General features: G+C 44.6%; 1 protein-coding gene across 1 annotated transcript in view; it reads left to right on the top strand.

Moving 5' to 3' along the window:
* Positions 1–21,802, top strand: part of LOC126298184 (glutamate receptor-like) — a 73,466-nt gene that overhangs the window by 40,539 nt on the left and 11,125 nt on the right. Inside the window, exon 3 of the mRNA XM_049989492.1 lies at positions 13,199–13,488. Coding sequence (XP_049845449.1) covers positions 13,199–13,488 — 290 coding nt within the window. The remainder of the gene's footprint in view (positions 1–13,198; positions 13,489–21,802) is intronic.

The raw sequence follows: 21,802 nt of genomic DNA, 5'->3' as shown, positions 1-21,802 counted from the left end.
CGCTGATACAAATGGAAGATGAAAATGAAAGAAAAACGTAATGAAATGAAAAGGCACCGGGAGTCATTAGCTGATGACGCTGACTGTATGTTTGTAGTGTTCTGTACCTCAATCGGCAAAAATGAAACCCTTACAGGATTACTTTGTTATCTGTCTGTCCTGTCTGACTGTTACAAAACCTTTCTCCTCAGGAACGGGTGGAGGTATCAGTTTGACATTTATGTCACATACTTGCATTTGTAAAACATCGAAACTTCTAAGCCAGTGCAATCAAAAGTACGGCCATTTATGTCACACATTATGGTACTCGCAAACTCGATCATTAAAGCCTAGAATCATGAAATTTGCAAAGAAGAATGCTTTCACGGTAAAAGTATTGAAAAAATCCGAAAATTGTTAATTTGTAATTATAAAATAGGAAAATTTTTTGTCATTTGTTGTCCGACTGTCTGTCAGTCCGTCTGTTAAAACCGCTCTTTCTCACGAACGTATCAAGTTGAAATTTATGTTACATACTTAAGTCTACGGATCCTTGACGGTGTAAAAAATGTAAGCTTCAATATCCATGCAATCAAAAGATATGCTATTTCCGTCACATATTTTGAGATCTTGCCAGTATCGATAACGGTAACAATCAAATATCGTTGAAATTCTTGATTCCCACAATGGATGAAGTATCTATATACCTAATTAAGTTTTTACAGAATCTCCAGTGCCCAAGTCCTACTCGTACTTTCCGGATTTTTTTCAGCGCATGCTACCTTGTTTCAGGAAACAATCTTTCCTATCTTATACTATTTGCAGCGTTACCTATATTATTGAACTTATTCACTCATTTGTGTGCTTAACTTGAAAACTAACTAATCTAAAGCAAACCCGATAGACAGGCGAGATGAGGCAGCGAATAAACTGACACACAGAAAACAGCAGCGAGACTGCAGCTACTTGTGGGGGGAGGTTTGCTGCCATCCAGACGCCACTCCACGCGAATTGCAAATTTCTGTCCTTCACAACGCGGGAAAACAGCTCATTTGTTAACTAAAAACAATACCAGCTAGGTTTTCACGAAAAAAATGTTTCATTAAAACTGCAATTACTATGGAGGTCAGTCAGTTACATCAACACATGCACAGGGGCACCTTCAACTGCAACAGGAAACGGTCTCGAAAACAACTCGGAAACAGATGTAAGATTGACAGTGTCCTCAAAATATTTGTAAAACACGTGGCGACTACTGTGTAAGAGCACAAGAGCAAGTGAACACCCTAACTTTCGAAACCTTGCGGTTTTATTGGTTATTTTCCTTTGAATACTGTTCAACATAATATAGATGTTGCAATCTGAAAGATACGGCGCGCCTCTGTTCCTTTAGACTCCGTGAAACTTAGCATCAGGGTCGCGAGCACACATTCAGGAAACTTATCCTGCAGGTTTCTGAATGAGCTATAGTATATTACGTTATGAATTTTATCGTACAGTAATCAATTTGAGGCGCTGAGAATCAGAAAGTCCCAAAGCACATCACTGTCGATTGTGAGACTGTAGCGTTTATTTATGCTTCTGAAATCTGTTGATCCTGTGGTGAATCAGGTTTATCTGTGATGTAGGCCCACGAAAATTTACGAAAAGCTGTATCACTAGTTTTTCTGATATTCACTTCAATGTGGGATCGACGGCAATGTACTTTAGGCCCTTATGGATCTCAGCGTCTCATTTGTATTCTAGTCAAGTGACCATGTTGGTAGACATTACTATTGAGCTTCATCATTTCAACAAATGGCACTTCGTGTTTGCAGTTGGTTGTTTACTATGCGGGAACAGGCTTTCGTGTGCAATGTAAACATGAACTGTGTTGATTCTATTTTAAATGCTAACAGGAAAGTAAAGCTATGAGGACGGGCCGTGAGTCAAGCTTGGTTAGCTCTGTCAGTAGAGCAGTTCTCCGCAAAAGGCAAAAGTCCCAAGTTCGAGTCACGGTCAAGCACACAGCTTTAATCTGCTAGGAAGTTTCATATCAGCATACACTCCACTGTAGTCTGAAAATCTCATTCTTGGAACGGAAAAGTAAATTACCGGGAAAAGTTAGCCGCAAAGGAAGTACGGCCTCCGAGAACAGACCCATTGATATAGATAGTGACGAAATGAAATAAGAGTGAATCCAAGCGAACATTTAACAAGCAAGTGTACCGTTAGCACAATTTGTTGTGTGGGTGCAGAGTAAGAATATCTGATTTTCACCCCGGAAGTAAAAACTCCTGAACTAATACGTCTGTTAGGGATCTTGTACATTTGTCCGGAAAACTGGAAAAGCACGAAAACTACCACTTAAACAAAAATGCGAAATGGAAAGTTGCGAAACCTTACACATTATTTCGTTATTGCGCTAAACTGTACCTAATTATGTACAAAACAACAAAATATCCCAAAAACATTTCTTTCTTTTGTCAGATAAGTTATGCATCTTATAATAATAATAATAATAATTATTATTATTATTATTGCTTTTGTTGTTATTATTTTCAGTGGCTGTAGTTGTATAAACTTGTGATAAGCCTACATGTTATACAGTAGATGCTATTAATTTCACACTTTCAAATGCAGTTGAATCTAAAATGTTGTGAACACCCAGAATGTATACTCATGAGCTGCCACTGTGTAAAATTATTCTTCTAATTCTTTCAGGGCTACAATCAGTTCTTCAAACCTAGCGTTTCTTCAACGCCAGTGAGCTTAGGGACTGTCTTTGTCAGAATATGTCCCGTCTACAACGTGATTTTCTTTTTGAATGCATCCCCATCAAATCACAAACAAGTTACAGTGCACTGTGGGCAGTGTGCAGTCAAGTCCACTTAAAATGCGAATTCTGCAGCCCATTCCTGGTGTTCTAAAATGGTTCAACTGGCTCTAAGCACTATGGATCTTAACATTTGAGGTCATCAGTTCCCTAGACTTTGAATTACTTAAACCTAACTAACCTAAGGACATCACACACATCGATGCCCGAGGCAGGATTCGAACCTGCGACCGTAGCAGTAGCGCGGTTCCAGACTAAGGCGCCTAGAGCTGGTCGGCCAAGCGGCCGGCCCGGATGTTCTACCTTTCGCTGATGCACTCCTTCATAAATTCAACAATAGTGAGTTTTAAATCGAAAAGTCGTTCCAGTCATGCCTCCTAACTTAACCGACGTTCTTTGCAGTAATATATGAAGTCTCCACACTCTTCGTTCAGATCCACTGGAAACAGCTCCAACTGAGAATGGAATAGAGCGTGAGACTTCAGAAATTTTGCTATTCGTACCACCAATTTCTTCAAGTGCTCCAGGTCTGCAAAATTAGCGCAAAGTGCTTTTTGATGTAAAGAACTATGAATCCCGTCTGTCGATCGTTGTAATTCTGTGAGCGTGGGGTTGACCCGAGATTCTGTTATTCTGCGAAACGGATTAATCTGAGATGTACCCTTTGCCCTGTGGCTCCTGCAAGATGCAATTTCCACCTCCACACTACTACAGAAGTCACACAGACGCTCCTAACGCTCTAAAGAGAAATGCCTGAAAAACTTTCAGCAATAAATATCTTCTGGAGTCGTCCGCTGTAAGGAAATGACACAAAAATTCACAAAATTTCTTACGTAACTTGTGGGATACTTGGGTACTGGAGTAGTGCTAGTTAGTGTAATAAAAACATGAAACTAACAAAAGTTATTATTTATTTTGCAAAAATTCTGAGAAATCACAATCTCAATTTTAGTTGTGAATTGAACAAGTTATATCCTGGTTCTTTTCGGAATGTGAAGTTACCTCTCAAGGACAGGATTCGCTAATAAAATTTCTATACAAAGTTTAAGTTGGTTGTTGACTTGGCAGAAAGGCTGAGAGGCGCGCCTACTCTACTTGAATAATTATCCTTTAGAATGTTGCTAGGTACGGTCGAGGCTGTCGCGTGTGAAATTCAGTGAAGTGTACTGTTGTGGAGGAAATATGGAGCTCGCAATAGCTGTTGCACACAATACCATAAGTTGCGATGACTGCTGTCTGCGCCGCTCGCTGCTGACAAATAAGATAACTCTCGTTCTATCTGGATTGACCTTCGCCAATCAAACTCTCCCTATGCCTTGATGAAGTCAAGGATTCCTATTCGCCCCTAGTCTAACTATTGTCGTGGTACACCAGTCAAATAACCAGTCCACCGCGATGCCACTCAAAAATTCGCTCGCAGGCGTTTAACTATAACTCTTTCCGTTTACACCGCACAATAAGTGTGTCGGCCAACACAGTGAACAACGCTTAATCGCAAGGACTCAATATAGAGTCGCTCTTCGATTCGCTCTCGAAAGAGGTGCTCTCCCAGAGAAGTACTGAGGAGAGACTTGTTCCTCGCTTCTAGAGCGACAACGGAACGCGCCTCTCCACGCCAGACGTGAAGGGGTATATCTTTCAGTCTCTTCCATTACTCCTTCAGCTCAAGGCGTCAGAAATATCGTCTGCCAATCAGCATTGCTTTTCTAAAACGGGAGAATGCGTAGGCTGGCCGCTCCCACACAATGTAGCGGAATTTGCTTTTAAGCCGAACACGGGGTCGTTTCCCCTTTTCACTCGGGCCCACGCTGTCCGCTCCACGGATCTCCCGAACTAAAAGTTCCTGTGTCCGTCGTGTCTCGAATGTATGTGTGTACGCCAGCCTCGAGTATTTCAACCCCGGTGCGCTTACTTGTTATTTGCATATCGTTTGCATGAATTTATACAACATTGACTTTATCTTATCGAGTTTCGGTTCAAATGAAGCGTCTTGATGTGCCGAATATAATTGTGAGGACAGAATATGTAAGCAATGAAAGTCAGGAGACCACGTTAGAATTCTTTGCTCTTTCATTGTCAGCTAAATCTTTAAATTCTTTCTGCATGATATTGTAATTTCGTTTCGTAGCAAATATGCAGTACCTGTTGCTTATACGAATTCAGAATTTTCGTCCCTCTCTTCTGTCATCCCCATTCAGTTTAAAGGATTGCGACGACAGATCTCTAGGACTGACTCTTTTTGTGCAAACAGCTCTTAGAACGTCGTTCATATCACGAACAAATAGCGCAGGTTAAACAGCGCTGATAGCACGATTGTGCCGAACTCGGAGAGAGTTGTGCCGACCGAAACCTGCCTCACCGGAGTACTAAATGAAGTGTTGCGCTGTACCAAACACTTCCGAGGACCGAGCAAAGCCGCGTGGTAGGCCAGGCCCGCACAAGCTGCGCACTTGAAGTTTGCCTCGCTGTGGCCGGCCCTGGGCAACACGATTTCATTTCTTGTCTTGTAGTCGAGGGCTCATCCATGACCGAGCAGATTTAGACATTTGCATATAGACTCGTGTTTCCTGGTACGGTAGGAGCAACTACGCAATTCCAACTGCGATTATGCAATTTAGAGAATGGTTTGTTGAAATTAGGGTTACTGACATCCTGCCTAATCCTTGTCGATCTTCTCAACCTTATTTAGTATTCCGTTAAATCATTCCAATATCGAGTATTTGTCACCCCTTTGTATTTCTCTTGTGTCCTTGTTACTCATATTAATCTATAGTTTTTCTTGCTTTATGGTGTGCTTGCGAACCTTAAAAAGATCTGGGGTTAATTTAGACCAAGACTTTCGATTCAGTAGGTAGTTAACACCCTCCAATTATTAATCCTTAATGATTTTGTGAGAGCCGATAGCCGGGACTAAATTACGAGAGATCATTTTTTTCTCATTAAACGATCCGTTGCGCGGCCGTTTCATTTCCATAGTTGAGTTCGTGGGGAACTATCTGTCTTTTGTTGAGTCCAAATGGAACAGATTATTAAAACGAACAAAAGTTGGTTAGCTGGAGTTTGTGTCTCCCAACTTAACGATTCCTTGATTCCTGAGTATGTGTACTGTCAATCTCTTTTAGTCAAGGAGTCCCATAAATTTCTCTTTTTCCATTTCTGTTCAGCACCTCCTCATTAGTAATCTAATCTACTCATCTAATCTTTAGTATTGTCCTGTAACACAGCATTTGAAAAGCTTCAGTTCTTAACTGTTTCTCTCCAATGTTTCATTTCTGTATAAGGGTCCACTACGGACAAATATTTTCAAAAAACTTCCTAATATTTAAGTGTATATTCAACGTCAAGAAATTTCTATTTTTCACAAATTATTCGTTAATTATTCATTTCATATCCTTTCTTCCTCGGTCATCGTTATTTATCTTACTGCCCAAATAACAAAACTCATTTACTATTGTTAGAGTCTCATTTCCTAGTTTAATTTCCTCTGCATCGCCTTCTTAATTCCGCTACATTCCATTATTCTTGTTTTTCTTTTGATAATATTCATGTTATAACCACGTTTCAAGATAAAATCCATCCACTCCAGCTGCTCTTCCAAATCCACTACCGCCTCTGACACAACTGAAATGTCATTGGCAAATCTGGAAGTCTTAATTTCTTCTCGCTTAAGTTTAATTCCTTTTCCAAGTTATTCTTTGTTTTACTTCATTGCCTGTTCAGTGTATGGGTCGAATAGCATTGGACACATTCTACAAACCTATTACATGCCCCTCACAACTCTTTCTGTTGTAGTTGGCAGGAGAGCCAACACTTCGCTACTAAAGGAGGCCGAAATGCACGCGTTTCAGCTCACGCAGGCTGGCGTGAGGTCTGGAACATGACAAGGGAATTAGAATAGAGAAAAACGGACGTAGCTGGTGGAATACTTAACTTTAATCCATTAATGGAGAACGTCGCTCTTTATGGTACATGATTCACCATATCAATAGTACGGATACTGGCGCCTTGCTAGGTCGTAGCAAATAACGTAGCTGAAGGCTACGCTAACTATTGTCTCGGCAAATGAGAGCGTATGTCAGTAAACCATCGCTAGCAAAGTCGGCTGTACAACTGGGGCGAGTGCTAGGAAGTCTCTCTGGACCTGCCGTGTGGCGGCGCTCGGTCTGCAATCACTGATAGTGGCGACACGCGGGTCCGACGTATACTACCGGACCGCGGCCGATTTAAAGGCTACCACCTAGCAAGTGTGGTGTCTGGCGGTGACACCACATTTTCATGTCCTTCGACTCATGTAACTACTATCTGATTCCTGTATAAATTGTAGATAATCCTTTATCCCTGCTACATAGCTCAAGAATTTCAAAGAATGCATTCCAATCAACCTTGTCAAAAGCATTATTTAAATCTGCAAATGCTACAAATAAAGAGGTTTACCTTCCTTCAGTCTCTCTTATAAAATAAGATTATGACTTAGTATTGCCTCGTGTGTTCCTACATTTCTTCAGAAGCCAAAGTGAGCTTCTAACATTTTTTCCATTCTTCTGTAAATAATGTGTGTCAGTATTTTGCAACTCTGACTTATTAAACCGATGGTTTATAATATCCACACTTGTCAGCACCTGCCTTTTATGGAACTGGGATTTTACATTATTCTTGAAGTGTTAGGGTATTCTGTCTGTCTCTGACATCTTGTAAACGAGGTGAAATAGTTTTGTGATGATATGAACTCCCAAGGATGTCAATGATTCTGAGTGAATGTCGTCTACTCTAGCTTTCTTGTTTCGGCTCAGTGTCTCAATACCCTTTCAAATTCTTCTCGAAGTATCATTTCTCCCATCTCATAGTCACATACTTTCTCTTCCATTTCCAAAACATTGTCTTCGTTTCCCTAGTACAAGCTTTCAGCATATTCCTTCCACTTTTCTGCCTTTCTTTTTTTTCTTGGATCTGGCTTACAATCTGAGCTCTTGACATTCATAATGCTGCTTCTATTATATTCAAAGGAAGATTTAATTTTTCTAAAGGCGGAATCTGTCTTGCCCATTGTTCTTACTTCTACAGACCGCATATCTCCTTTAGTCATTCCAACTTTTCATTTTGCACTTTCTGTCAGTCTCGTTTTTTCGATGTCTGTTTTCCCTTTTGCCTTCTTCATTTCTATATGTTCTCATTTCGTCAATTCCTTGGGTCATCCTAAGAGTTCTTCTGGTACTTCTATTTACTGTGTATTCGAGACTCTACTGCCTTTACTGTTTCATCTCTCAGAGCTATTCATTCGCCTTCTATCTTATTCCCTTCTCCCAACAACCTCTTGTTCTTTTAACTTATCTAGGTCCGATCTCATTAATTTTCTAACTTTATACAGTTTTTTCTCTTTTAATCTGCAGTTCATAATCAATTAATTGTTGGTAGAATCATCATCTGCCTCTGAAATTTTTTGCAATTTGAAATCCGGCTTGGAAACCTCTGCCTTACCATTGTATGATCAGTCTAAAACCTTTCAGTGTTACCAGGCCTCTGCCATGTGCGCAGTCTATATTCACGCATCTTAAACCAAATACACTGCTGGCCATTAAAATTGCTACACCAAGAAGAAATGCATATGATAAACGGGTATTCATTGAACAAATATATTATACTAGAACTGACATGTGATTACATTTTCACGCAATTTGGGTGCATAGATCCTGAGAAATCAGTACCCAGAACAACCACATCTGGCCGTAATAACGGCCTTGATACGCATGGGCATTGAGTCAAACAGCTTGGATGGCGTGTACAGGTACAGCTGCCCATGCAGCTTCAACACGATACCACAATTCATCTAGAGTAGTGACTGTCGTATTGCGACGAGCCAGTTGCTCGGCCACCATTGACCAGACGTTTCCAATTGGTGAGAGATCTGGAGAATGTGCTAGCCAGGGCAGCAATCGAACGTTTTCTGTATCCAGAAAGGCCCGTACAGGACCTGCAACATGCGCTCGTGCATTATCCTGCTGAAATGTAGGGTTTCGCAGGGATCGAATGAAGGGTAGAGCCACGGGTAGTAACGCATCTGATATGTAACGTCCACTCTTCAAAGTGCCGTCAATGCGAACAAGAGGTGACCGAGACGTGTAACCAAAGGCACCCCATACCAACATGCCAGGTGATACGCCAGTATGGCGATGACGAATACACGCTTCCAATGTGCGTTCACCACGATGTCGCCAAACACGGATGCGACCATCATGACGCTATAAACAGAACCTGGATTCATCCGAAAAAATGACGTTTTGCCATTCGTGCAGCCAGGTTCGTCGTTGAGTACACCAACGTAGGCGCTCCTGCCTGTGATGCAGCGGCAAGGGTAACCGCAGCCATGGTCTCCGAGCTGACAGTCCATGCTGCTGCAAATGTCGTCGAACTGTTCGTGTAGATGGTTGTTGTCTTGCAAACGTCCCCATCTGTTGACTCAGGGATCGAGACGTGGCTGCACGATCCGTGACAGCCATGCGGATAAAATGCCTGTCATCTCGGCTGCTAGTGATACGAGGTCGTTGGGATCCAGCACGGCCTTCCGTACTACCCTCCAGAACCCACCGATTCCATATTCTGCTAACAGTTATTGGATCTCGACCAACGCGAGTAGCAATGCCGCGATACGATAAACCGCAATCGCAATAGGTTACAATAAGACCTTTATCAAAGTCGGAAACGTGATGGTACGCATTTCTCCTCCTTACACGAGGCATCACAACAACGTTTCACGAGGCAACGCCGGTCAACTGCTTGTATGAGAAATCGGGTGGAAACTTTCCTCATGTCAGCACGTTGTAGGTGTCGCCACCGGCACCAACCTTATGTGAATGCTCTGAGAAGCTAATCATTTGCACATCACAGCATCTTCTTCCTGTCGGTTAAATTTCGCGTCTGTAGCACTTCATCTTCGTGGTGTAGCAATTTTAATGGCCAGTTGTGTAGTAGAAATTTTTAAATTGTGCTCTGGGAAAAACTGTACCAGGCGTTCCCCTTTTCATTACTTTCCCCCATTCTACGTTCTACTGCTATTTTCCTTTCTCTTCCTTTTCCTACTCTCTTATTATAGTGCTTCATCACAATTCAGTTTTTGTTTCCCTCAAATATATGAATAATTTCTTTTATGTCAACATTGATTCTTCAAATATTTTCAGCATCTGTGGAGCTAGTACTCATATTAGCTTTTATTACTGTGGTGGACGTTGGTTTTGTATGTGTCGTTCCCATGATAACTCTGTCACTAAGCTGTTCATAGCTGCTTATTTGCATTCCTACTTTATTATTCATTATTATACCTACTGCTGCAGTACCCCTATCTACCACCGAACTTCACTAATTCCTGCTACATTATACTGCAGCCTGTCGAGATCTCTTTTTAAATTCTCTAACATACCTGCCTGATTAAGGGATGTAACATTCTACGCCTCGACCTGTAGAACGCCAGTTAAGTTTTGCTAATGATGACATCCTCCTGAGAATTTCCGTCAGGAGATCCGAATGGGGGACCATAGTACCTCCGGTATATTTTGCTGAAGCGTTGCGTGCCATCTGTAACATGTAACAGGTGTAGTTTCTGTGGTGTCACCGCCAGACACCACACTTGCTAGGTGGTAGCCTTTAAATCGACCGCGATCCGTTAGCATACGTCGGACCCGCGTGTCGCCACTATCAGTGACTGCAGACCGAACGCTGCCACACGGCAGGTCTAGAGAGACTCCCTAGCACTCGCCCCAGTTGGACAGCCGACTTTGCTAGCGATGGTTCACTGTCTACATACGCTCTCATTTGCAGAGACGACAGTTTAGCATAGCCTTCAGCTACGTCATTTGCTACGATCTAGCAAGGCGCCATCTTCAGTTACTATATTCTTCTGAACAGATAATATTGTGAATCATGTACCGTCAAGAGCGACGTTCCTCATTAATGGATTAAAGTTAAGTATCAAACTAATTACGTCCGCTTTCTGAATTCTAATTCCTTGTCATGATCCAGACCTCACGTCAGTATAGTTCTTCCCTCCTCACGCCAGCCTGCGTGAGCTAAAACGCCTGCATTTCAGAACTTTCAGCATTTTGTAGTTACTTAGGCCCCGATTCATGTTAACTGTTGTATCCCGTTTCTATGCATAAGAAGTGCGTTTCTTAGCCGCGCGCATGCGCAGAGATTGTCGACAGTCGCTCAGGGGAACAGCCGGCGAGGTCTCAGTGCAGTGGAGAGCCTGTGACCCATCGCACGTTGGCTGGGGCGAGGCAGCACACACAGTTAAGTAGTGTTATTGACTTGGTACGGATGTACCGTGTAATGTTAATAAATTTTATGGGGACCTGCCGTTGTGGGTGTTCATTTTAGAAATTGACCATGCCCATTTAGGCAAGCTGTTTCTTATTTTGTTCTGAAGAAGGCGTAGTTATCCACGTTGAAACCTGGGTAAACACCGGGAATTTTCGTAATCGAGGCGGATTACTCATAATTTATTTACGCCTGCATTTCGGTCTCCATTCGTAACACGGTGTTGGCTCTTCTGCCAACACAACAATTTCCCCTGTCTTTCAGCTGTTTGCAGTACGAAAATAGCAGCGCCATGTTGGCCACTGCTGCAAGGCTAAACCAGTCAATCACGCAGACTGTTGTATTGCCCATCTGACTACTAAGAAGGCGTCTGCCCTTCTTCAGGAACCACATCTTACTCTAGTCTCTCCACAGACCTTCCTCCAATCTGGTTGCATTTGCGATGTACACACGTGTTTCGTTGATTATGCGGACCAGGACACTGCGACAGGCACCAGTGCTCCTGGAGAGCCATCCTTACCGAATCTCAGTCAGTGCCCCATGTCAAATGAGCCCATCGTCAACAGGATATTGAAACCTAATATTCCTTTTTCCCTCTGCTCGAGACCAGAGAACAATGAGTTGCTACTTGGTTTCATCCCTCCTCTAATTTTTTTATGCCATTCGGAACTGCATAAATACACTCCTGGAAATTGAAATAAGAACGCCGTGAATTCATTGTCCCAGGAAGGGGAAACTTTATTGACACATTCCTGGGGTCAGATACATCACATGATCACACTGACAGAACCACAGGCACATAGACACAGGCAACAGAGCATGCACAATGTCGGCACTAGTAAAGTGTATATCCACCTTTCGCAGCAATGCAGCCTGCTATTCTCCCATGGAGACGATCGTAGAGATGCTGGATGTAGTCCTGTGGAACGGCTTGCCATGCCATTTCCACCTGGCGCCTCAGTTGGACCAGCGTTTGTGCTGGACGTGGAGACCGCGTGAGACGATGCTTCATTCAGTCCCAAACATGCTCAATGGGGGACACATCCGGAGATCTTGCTGGCCAGGGTAGTTGACTTACACCTTCTAGAGCACGTTGGGTGGCACGGGATACATGCGGACGTGCATTGTCCTGCTGGAACAGAAAGTTCCCTTGCCGGTCTAGGAATGGTAGAACGATGGGTTCGGTGACGGTTTGGATGTACCGTGCACTATTCAGTGTCCCCTCGACGATCACCAGAGGTGTACGGCCAGTGTAGGAGATCGCTCTCCACACCATGATGCTGGGTGTTGGCCCTGTGTGCCTCGGTCGTATGCAGTCCTGATTGTGGCGCTCACCTGCACGGCGCCAAACACGCATACGACCATCATTGGCACCAAGGCAGAAGCGACTCTCATCTCTGAAGACGACACGTCTCCATTCGTCCCTCCATTCACGCCTATCGCGACACCACTGGAGGCGGGCTGCACGATGTTGGGGCGTGAGCGGAAGACGGCCTAACGGTGTGCGGGACCGTAGCCCAGCTTCATGGAGACGGTTGCGAATGGTCCTCGCCGATACCCCAGGAGCAACAGTGTCCCTAATTTGCTGGGAATGGGCGGTGCGGTCCCCTACGGCACTGCGTAGGATCCTACGGTCTTGGCGTGCATCCGTGCGTCGCTGCGGTCCGGTCCCAGGTCGACGGGCACGTGCACCTTCCGCCGACCACTGGCGACAACATCGATGTACTGTGGAGACCTCACGCCCCACGTGTTGAGCAATTCGGCGGTACGTCCACTTGGCCTCCCGCATGCCCACTATACGCCTTAGCTCAAAGTCCGTCAACTGCACATACGGTTCACGTCCACGCTGTCGCGGCATGCTACCAGTGTTAAAGACTGCGATGGAGCTCCGTATGCCACGGGAAACTGGCTGACACTGACGGCGGCGGTGCACAAATGCTGCGCAGCTAGCGCCATTCGACGGCCAACACCGCGGTTCCTGGTGTGTCCGCTGTGCCGTGCGTGTGATCATTGCTTGTACAGCCCTCTCGCAGTGTCCGGAGCAAGTATGGTGGGTCTGACACACCGGTGTCAATGTGTTCTTTTTTCCATTTCCAGGAGTGTATATCAGTGCACTTGAAACGCAGAATAATGAGGGGATGAGAAGGACTCACGAGCACGTGTTGGCAGGGACAGCAGCTGCGCCTGCGGGGGCGTGCGAGCGTTGTGTGGTGGTGGCATCGCTGGCTGGCGTGATGACGGTGCAGGCCGCTTTCGGGGCTGCGCTGGTGGCACGGCTCGCGGTCAAAACGCCCGTACTGCCCTTCTCCGGGCTCCAGGGCTTCCTCACCGACCGCACCTACCAGCTGGCCGTCGTCGCCGATTCGGCAGAGCTCACCAACTTCGAGGTAACGAGGCAGTCTTACTGCTGCTCGCTGTATATGCTGTAACTGGGTTTTCTCTCTTGGTGCTAGTCAGTTGCCAGGATGAGCAGTACTGCAAAGGGCATTTGATTCTAAAGCATTATGACAGTGTGAAAAACACTAAATAAATTACTTTTTCTCTCTTAACAGTATGTAGGCTCTGTTTCAAATGGCTCTGAGCACTATAGGACTCAACTGCTGTGGTCATCAGTCCCCTACAACTTAGAACTACTTAAACCTAACTAACCTAAGGACATCACACACATCCATGCCCGAGGCAGGATTCGAACCTGCGACCGTAGCAGTCGCACGGTTCCGGACTGCGCGCCTAGAACCGCGAGACCACCGCGGCCGGCAGTATGTAGGCAGGATGGGTTCTTCCTTGGCTCGTGTATGAGGTAGAATGAAACAGCATTTTTACATAAGATAACTTTTATTGAAAGATTTGTACAATGATTTCCTACTGGATTGTTCTGGCTGGGAGAGCGGCAGCTGTGTCGTTTGCGAAGCCTTGCTGCGTGGGCGGTGGCGTCTGATTACGCCTGGCGGTGTATATTTCGTGTCGCTGTTTCGCCCAGTTGACTGGGACGCGCATCGCGAGGTGGCCCGTTTAATTATTGAGAACGAAGTCGTGAATCGGATGGTGATACCTTGGATGTGGCGTCCCAGTGTTTCTCTTCTCTATGCGGCCGCGTGTGTTGTGCGTCGGCCAGCGGAGCGGTTCGGCGGGGGAAGGCCCGTGTCCCGACTCGAACAACGGACTCCAGCTTGCCAGTCTTCGGCTGCCAGATCTTCATCACCAGCTCACAGGTGACTACTGATGTGAGGCCGTCTCCTTCCCGTCCTCACGAGTCACCCGGGTACATAAAAATCAGTCTTCAAATACCTTCTGACTTCTGTCTTCTGGCGGCGAGGCTGCTGCTTGCTATTCCACTACAGCGGCGGACTTGGTGCTTCTGTGTACAATGTAGTCTCTTCCTGCATGGCAGTCTTCAGCTCCGAAAATGAACTGAAAACTACTGTCAGGCCCACTGCGTCTCGCGTATTTATTTACTTCAGTTCACTGGAGGTGAACGGCTTCACGGTCATTGCCTCTTCTGTCACGTTGAAAAGCTTCTCGAAGAATCTTCTTAACGTCGGTAATTGGCTCTTTGAATGTAGGCGAGGGCCTTTGCTCACATGCGACAACTGAGAAACACGTGAGCCGGTCGGGCGATGCCCTGACGGCTGAATCGACAGCTTCCGCTTATGTGGGGAGGGCGATGGCTTCTCCTGAACATGCTGACTTGCAAGCGCCGGCCGTTCCATTGCTGCTCTGCCCGCTGTTTGCCAGTGTGTACTTTTATAAACTAAACTAAGTTTTTCATTTATTTTCTAATTTCTACTTCACTTCACAATGATTTCATTAATTTATTTACCTATCTTAAGTACCACTCAACAATGCTTATCTCGGCAGGACAATGTAGGTATACGCTATTCAGTCTTGGACAGGCTGTGATTTAATTGTCACTTCATGGCAAGAAAGATTGCCGGCATAGGAAATTTCTCACCGAATTGGCCTGCGCTAAAGTGACGCTGTTCTGACAGTTAGCTAGTGTTGTGGTAAACAAAACACTGATGTACCTCATAGTGGTCCCACGCTGTCAACATCAGCTGATGACCACAGCCCACAAATTATGACTCGTAGATATCTCAGGAGGTACAAATGACAACAGTTGCAAGCGAATATCGATATCATTTATATACACTGAACTACACAATTAAAGGATCTCATTTACAAAATCCCATAATTGTTTCCAGTTGCGATGTAGAAGTTTGAATTTGGCTCAAAGCTGCCTACAACCTTCCTCCGTAATGGTGCGAATGCGTGGCGCCCTCTGACGTCACTACCGGTTGGTTCAAATGGCTCTGAGCACTATGGGACTCAACTGCTGTGGTTATTAGTCCCCTAGAACTTAGAACTACTTAAACCTAACTAACCTAAGGACATCACACACATCCATGCCCGAGGCAGGATTCGAACCTGCGACCGTAGCAGTCGCACGGATCCGGACTGCGCGCCTAGAACCGCGAGACCACCGCGGCCGGCGTCACTACCGGACTCGGCAGTGCTTCGAATAGTAAGGTGTCAACGCATGCGAAAAACAAGGACAGAGCTCCGGAGTTCGTGTGAGGTTTAAGGCGCGTTAATAATGACACTGCAATCCTGCCCAACACCACCGTGGACATGTCACACGATGGATGGTCGTCACACACGCCACGTTGTAGCGAGGCTATACATGGATTGACCATGCTAATGACAAGTCGTCTGTGTCATTGGCTGCATTAGTGGCTAGATGTAAGGGCTGACACGTGCCTGTCAGATACGCCAGTTGCGCGGCGTAGGAAGAGTTTTCCCATCTGATGAGGCGAAACCAAATACACTCTAAAGCAAAAATAAAAAGCGACGCACCATGGGGGAATTATCAGAATGGGACGGAACTCGGTAGATGTGATGCACATGTACAGATAAACAAATGGTTACAATTTCAGAAAAACTGGTTGATTTACTTAAGATAAAGAAGCTCACAAATTAAGCCAGTCAGTAACGCATTGGTCCACACTCCCCCTAATTGCTTTTGCTGTGGTCTTCAGTCCGAAGACTGGTTTAATGCACCTGTTCATGCTACTCTATCCTGTGCAAGCCTCTTCATCTCCAAATGACTACTATAACCTACATACTGCTTGCAGTATTGATCTCTTGATCTCCCTCTACTGTTTTTACCCCCCCCCCCCCCCCCCCCCACATTCCTCTCCAGTACCAAATATGTGATCCCTTGATGTCTCAGAATGTGTACTATGAACCAATCCCTTCTTCTAGTCAGGTTGTGCGACAAATTTCTTTTCCTATCAATTCTATTCAGTTCCCGCTCACCAGTTACGAGATCTACCCATCTAATATTCAGCATGCGTCTGTAGCGCCGCATTTCAAACGCTTCTACTCTCTTCTTGTCTAAAGTGTTTATCGTCCACATTTCACTTCCATACATGGTTACATTCCAGGCAAATACCTTCAGAAAAAACTACCTAACACTTAAATCTACATTCGATCTTAAGAAATTTTTCTTCTTCAGAAACCCTTTTCTTGTCATTGCCAGTCTACATTTTATATACTGTCTACTTCTGCCACCAGTTACTTTGCTGACCAATTAGCTAAACTCATCTACTAGTTTAAGTGTCTCATTTCCTTAACTAATGCCCTGAGAATCTCCTGATTTAATTCGACTACATTCCATCCTTATCTTGCTTTTTTTTTTGGTGTTCGTCTTATATCCTTCTTTCAAGATACTGTCGATTCCACTTAAATGCCTTCCCAAGATCTTTGCTGTCTCTGACAGAATTACAGTGTCACTGGAAAACCTCAAAGTTTTAATTTCTTTTTCCTGAACTTCAATTCCTACTCCAAATTTTTGTTTTGTTTTCTTTACTGCTTACTCAGTGTACAGATTGAATAACATTGGGGATAGGATACAACCCTGTCTCACTCCTTTCTCAACCACTGCTTCCCTTTAATGCCCCAAGACTCTTAACTGCCATCTGTCTTCTGTAGAAGTACTAAACAGCATTTCGCTTTCTATATTTTATGCCTGCTACTTGCAGAATTTCAAAGAGAGTAGTCTAGTCAACATTGTCTAAAGCTTTCTCTAAAGTCTAAAAATGCTATAAACTTAATTTTGCCTTTCTTTTACCTTTTTTTTTTTAAATGGCTTCTGAGGTCATCAGTCCCCTAGAACTGAGAACTTCTTAAACCTAACTTACCTAAGGACATCACACACATCCATGCCTGAGGCAGGATTCGAACCTGCGACTGTGGCGGTCTCACGGTTCCAGACTGTAGAGCCTCGAGCCGCACAAACACCCCGGCCGGCCTTTCCTAGACCTATTCGTTAAACTAAATCGTAGGGTCAGTATCACTTCGCGTGTTCCTACATTTCTCCAAAATCCAAAATGGCCTTCCCCGAGGTCGTCTGCTACCAGTTTTTCCATTCTTCTGTAAAGAATTCGTGTTAGTATTTTGCAGTCATGACTTATTATACTGATAGTTCGTTAATTTACACACCTATCAGCGCCTGCTCTCTTTGGAATTGCAGTTACTACATTTTTCTTGAAGTCTCAGGTTATTTCACCCGTCTCATTCATCTTGCACACTAGATGGGATAATTTTGTCATGGCCGATCCCCCAAAGCTACCAGTGGTTCTGAAGGAATGTAGTCTGCTCCCGGTGCCTTGTTTCGACTTAGGTGTTTCAGTGCTCTGTCAAATTCTTCTCGCAGTGTCATATCTCCCATTTCATCCTCATCTATGTCCTCTTCCCTTTCTATAATATTGCTTTCAAGTTCATCTCGCTTGTATAGAGCTTCTGCAGAGTGACTTTTCTCACTACGTACAAACTCTAGGGATTAATCGATGAGAGGATATGGAACAAAAAATGTTTGATAAACTTATGTCCGGAAATGCATGATTTCCATGCTAGAGACCATTTATTCGATCACACATTGTTACAGAGACTGCGGTCTAATACATACCATGTAGCCACAGTTACAGTATGTGTTGAAAATGGTTTCCATGTGCCTCAACGCGTGCGTGTACACACGTTGACATGGCCACGCGCTATCCAAACTGCGTCAAAAGAAGCATGAATACGCTGCTCCATTGTCTCCATATCTAGAATGGGTTTCTGCATACACAATACTTTTGAGATGGTCCCATAACCAGAAATTGCACTGCTTGACATCCATTGAACGATCAGGTCATGCAACTGGACCCTCTCGTCCGAATCAACGACCAGGGAAGACACGATTGAGATGCGTTCGGACGTTAACGGCGAAGTGGGCTGGAGTACCGTCATATGCCAGCCACATAACACCTCGAATCATCAATAACACTTCTTCCAGCAGTGGAAGCAAAGTCACCCGCAAGAAACTCCGACAGTTCCGACCTGTTAGGCGACGTGGAAGGAAGACTGGTCCCAAAATACAGTCGCAAATTATCCCGGCCTACACATTCCGGCTGCACCGATGTTGACGATTCGCTGCATACTATCCCACAGATGACTGCTATGAAAATTGAAGATAAAGGTGGCCACGTCTGTGAATAGGATGGATGACACAAATCCCGGAATCGTTGTCGCCTGGTGAAGAAACCAGTGACAAAAGTGCTCCCGAAGTGGAACGTCTGTCGCTAGTAAGTCCTGAGCACGCTGTAAGGGTAGTAAAAATTGTCATGGAGAATGATCCACAAGGTCATCTGGCTTACCCTGTACTTGCGGGCCAAGTGCCTGGTACTAACACGGCAGTTGCCTTTCACAGTTCAAATGGTTCAAATGGCTCTTAACACTATGGGACTTAACATCTATGGTCATCAGTCCCCTAGAACTACTTAAACCTAACTAACCTAAGGACATTACAAAACACCCAGCCATCACGAGGTAGAGAAAATCCCTAACCCCGCCGGGAATCGAACCCGGGAAGCCGGGCGTGGGAAGCGAGAACGCTACCGCACGACCACGAGATACGGGCCCTTTCACAGTGCTAATCACATTTTCGTCCAAGTCTGGTGTCCGAACATTTCGGGTACGTCCTTCATGATCTGTTGCTTCCTGAATCTACCCCGTCTCAGACGAACAGCGGAACCCTGTTGCAAACATTGAATGCTGTTGTTGTTGTCGTCGTCGGCGGGGATAGGTCTCCTAATACAGCCTTGCTGCCCGCCGCCCGTTGCCATTTGCCTTTCCGCAAGTGAACACCATGTCGGCAAGTTCTCGATTCGAATACGGCACCATTATGAACAACGCTTTATCACGTCCACTACAAGGTGAGTCAGCAAGAGAGGTGAATCGGACACAACATTACCAGTTACTATGCCAGGAAAGGGCACTAGTGCATGACATACGAGAAACAGTACCACCCTCTAGCAGGAAACCATGCATACTGTAACTGTGGCTGCCGGGCACAGAGCGAATCAGACCGCAGCCTGTAACAAAGTATGATTGAACAAATGGTCTCCAGCAAGGAAACCATGAATTTCAGGACATAAGTTCATTAGACCTTTTCTGTTCTGAATCCTCTCATCAGTAAATCCTTACAGTTTGTACACAGCAGTAAAAATTACCCTGTATATACTCCTTCCACCTTTCAGCTTTCCCTTCTTTGATTTGGACTAGATTTCCATCTGAGCTCTAGATATTCATACAGTTGCTTCTCTTTTCTCCAAAGGACTCTTTGTTTTTCCTGTAGGCGGTAGCTGTCTTTCCTCCATTTAAATATTCTTCTAAATCTTTACATTTGTCCTCTATCCATTCCTGCTTAACCATTTTGCACTTCCTGTCAATCTCGTTTTTTAGACGTTTATACATCTACATTTGCTGCATCTTTAAATTATCTCCTTTCTTCAATTCAATTCAATGACTCCCGTGTTATCCCAGTATTTCCAGTGGGCCTGGTCATTTTATCTATTCGATCCTCTGCTGCCTTCACTACTTCATCTCTTAAAGCTACCTATTCGTCTTCTACTATGGCTGGCTGTTTTCCTAGGACGATTCTGCCTGCCATCCAGGTGCACGACGTAGGTAGCCAGTGACCGGAACGAATGGACATTTGTGGCTTCAGATGTGTGCTGCCCCTCAGCCTCTCGAACCAGTCACGAGGAGTTCAGCTGTGTCGCCCTCTAGGCGGATGAATTGTGAACTGATACTCAGTCTGTGTTACGCAGCATCCTGATCACATTTGTTGCGAGTTTCTAAATTTTTTTTGGAGGACATTTGAGAATATTCAATATTGATAACTTACAAGTGTTGATGCTGGACATATTGTTAAAATAGAAACTCCTACCACTCCAGTTATCCTGGACACCCTCCATGGCCAGGCAGTCCTCTCAGGTTGGCTGACTCCGGCTACAGACCTGGTGCAATCGCTGAGTTGCACGCGCACTGCAGCAACTAGTGCTGCGTGACTCTCTTGCCTGGGACACTGTGTTTGGTTGTTGGTACAGGAGTGCTGGATTGTAAGTGTGTATCAGTGATCTCCACCATCTAACCATGACCATTACTACCATGGAATGGGAGGTGGCTTCAGTGTGTGGTGTTTACTGATTCTCAATACAGTCCAATGGACTCTGTTTTGCAGTGGAAAGTGAGAGCGGTATTTGTTGTTGTTACTGACCTATCACATGGTATGCCCTTCCTCTTCCTCCCTCTCATTCTTTGTCCTGGTGTATCTGAGAGAACCAATGGAGGGATTACATATTGATTTAAAAGCCACTTTAACAAAAATTCCCGATTCATGGATTTATTTTTTCCAATGGTGGTATTGGGTGCACACACTCCAGTCAAACCCCTACCCCTGTCTCCAGCAAATTGTTTAAGGACATAGAGCAATTTGAAACTTTCAGCTAACTCCAATATAATGGACTTCCTGCCAAACGACCACCCTCTCAGGAGGGCTGATCATCCCCTGGGGGTCATAAACCAACACCCAAGGGGTCATAAATCAGTCAGCATAACAAAAGGTTTACCCCTGAATCTATGATTTTCCCTGAATGTATTCAACCTGCACAAACAAAATGCCTTTGTGCTGCCATTACCCCACTACTATCCTACTCCTGTGTTATCCCTATTTGATTTTGTATTTATAACAGCTGCAAAATACTAACACGAATTATTTACAGACGAATGGAAAAACTAGTAGAAGCCGACCTCGGGGAAGATCAGTTTGGATTCCGTAGAAATATTTACACGTGAGGCAATACTGACCTTACGACTTATCTTAGAAGAAAGATTAAGGAAAGGCAAACCTACATTTCTAGCATTTGTAGTCTTAGAGAAAGCTTGTGACAACGTTGACTGGAATACTCTCTTTCAAATTCTAAAGGGGGCAGGGGTAAAATACAGGGAGCGAAAGGCTATTTACAATTTGTACAGAAACCAGATGGCAGTTATAACACTCGAGGAGCATGAAAGGGAAGCAGTTCTTGGGGAGGGAGTAAGACAGGGTTGTAGCCTCTCCCCGATGTTATTCAATCTGTACATTGAGCAAGCAGTAAAGGAAACAAAAGAAAAATTCGGAGTAGGTATTAAAATCCATGGAGAAGAAATAAAAACTTTGAGGCTCGCCGATGAAATTGTAATTCTGTCAGAGACAGCAAAGGACTTGGAATAGCAGTTGAATGGAATGGATAGCGTCTTGAAAGGAGGATATAAGATGAACATCAACAAAAGCAAAACGAGGATAATGGAATGTAGTCGAATTAAGTTGGGTGATGC

Source organism: Schistocerca gregaria, chromosome X (assembly GCF_023897955.1).
Source record: "Schistocerca gregaria isolate iqSchGreg1 chromosome X, iqSchGreg1.2, whole genome shotgun sequence".
Classification (NCBI taxonomy): domain Eukaryota; kingdom Metazoa; phylum Arthropoda; class Insecta; order Orthoptera; family Acrididae; genus Schistocerca; species Schistocerca gregaria.
This window is presented reverse-complemented; position numbering and strand designations above follow the sequence as displayed.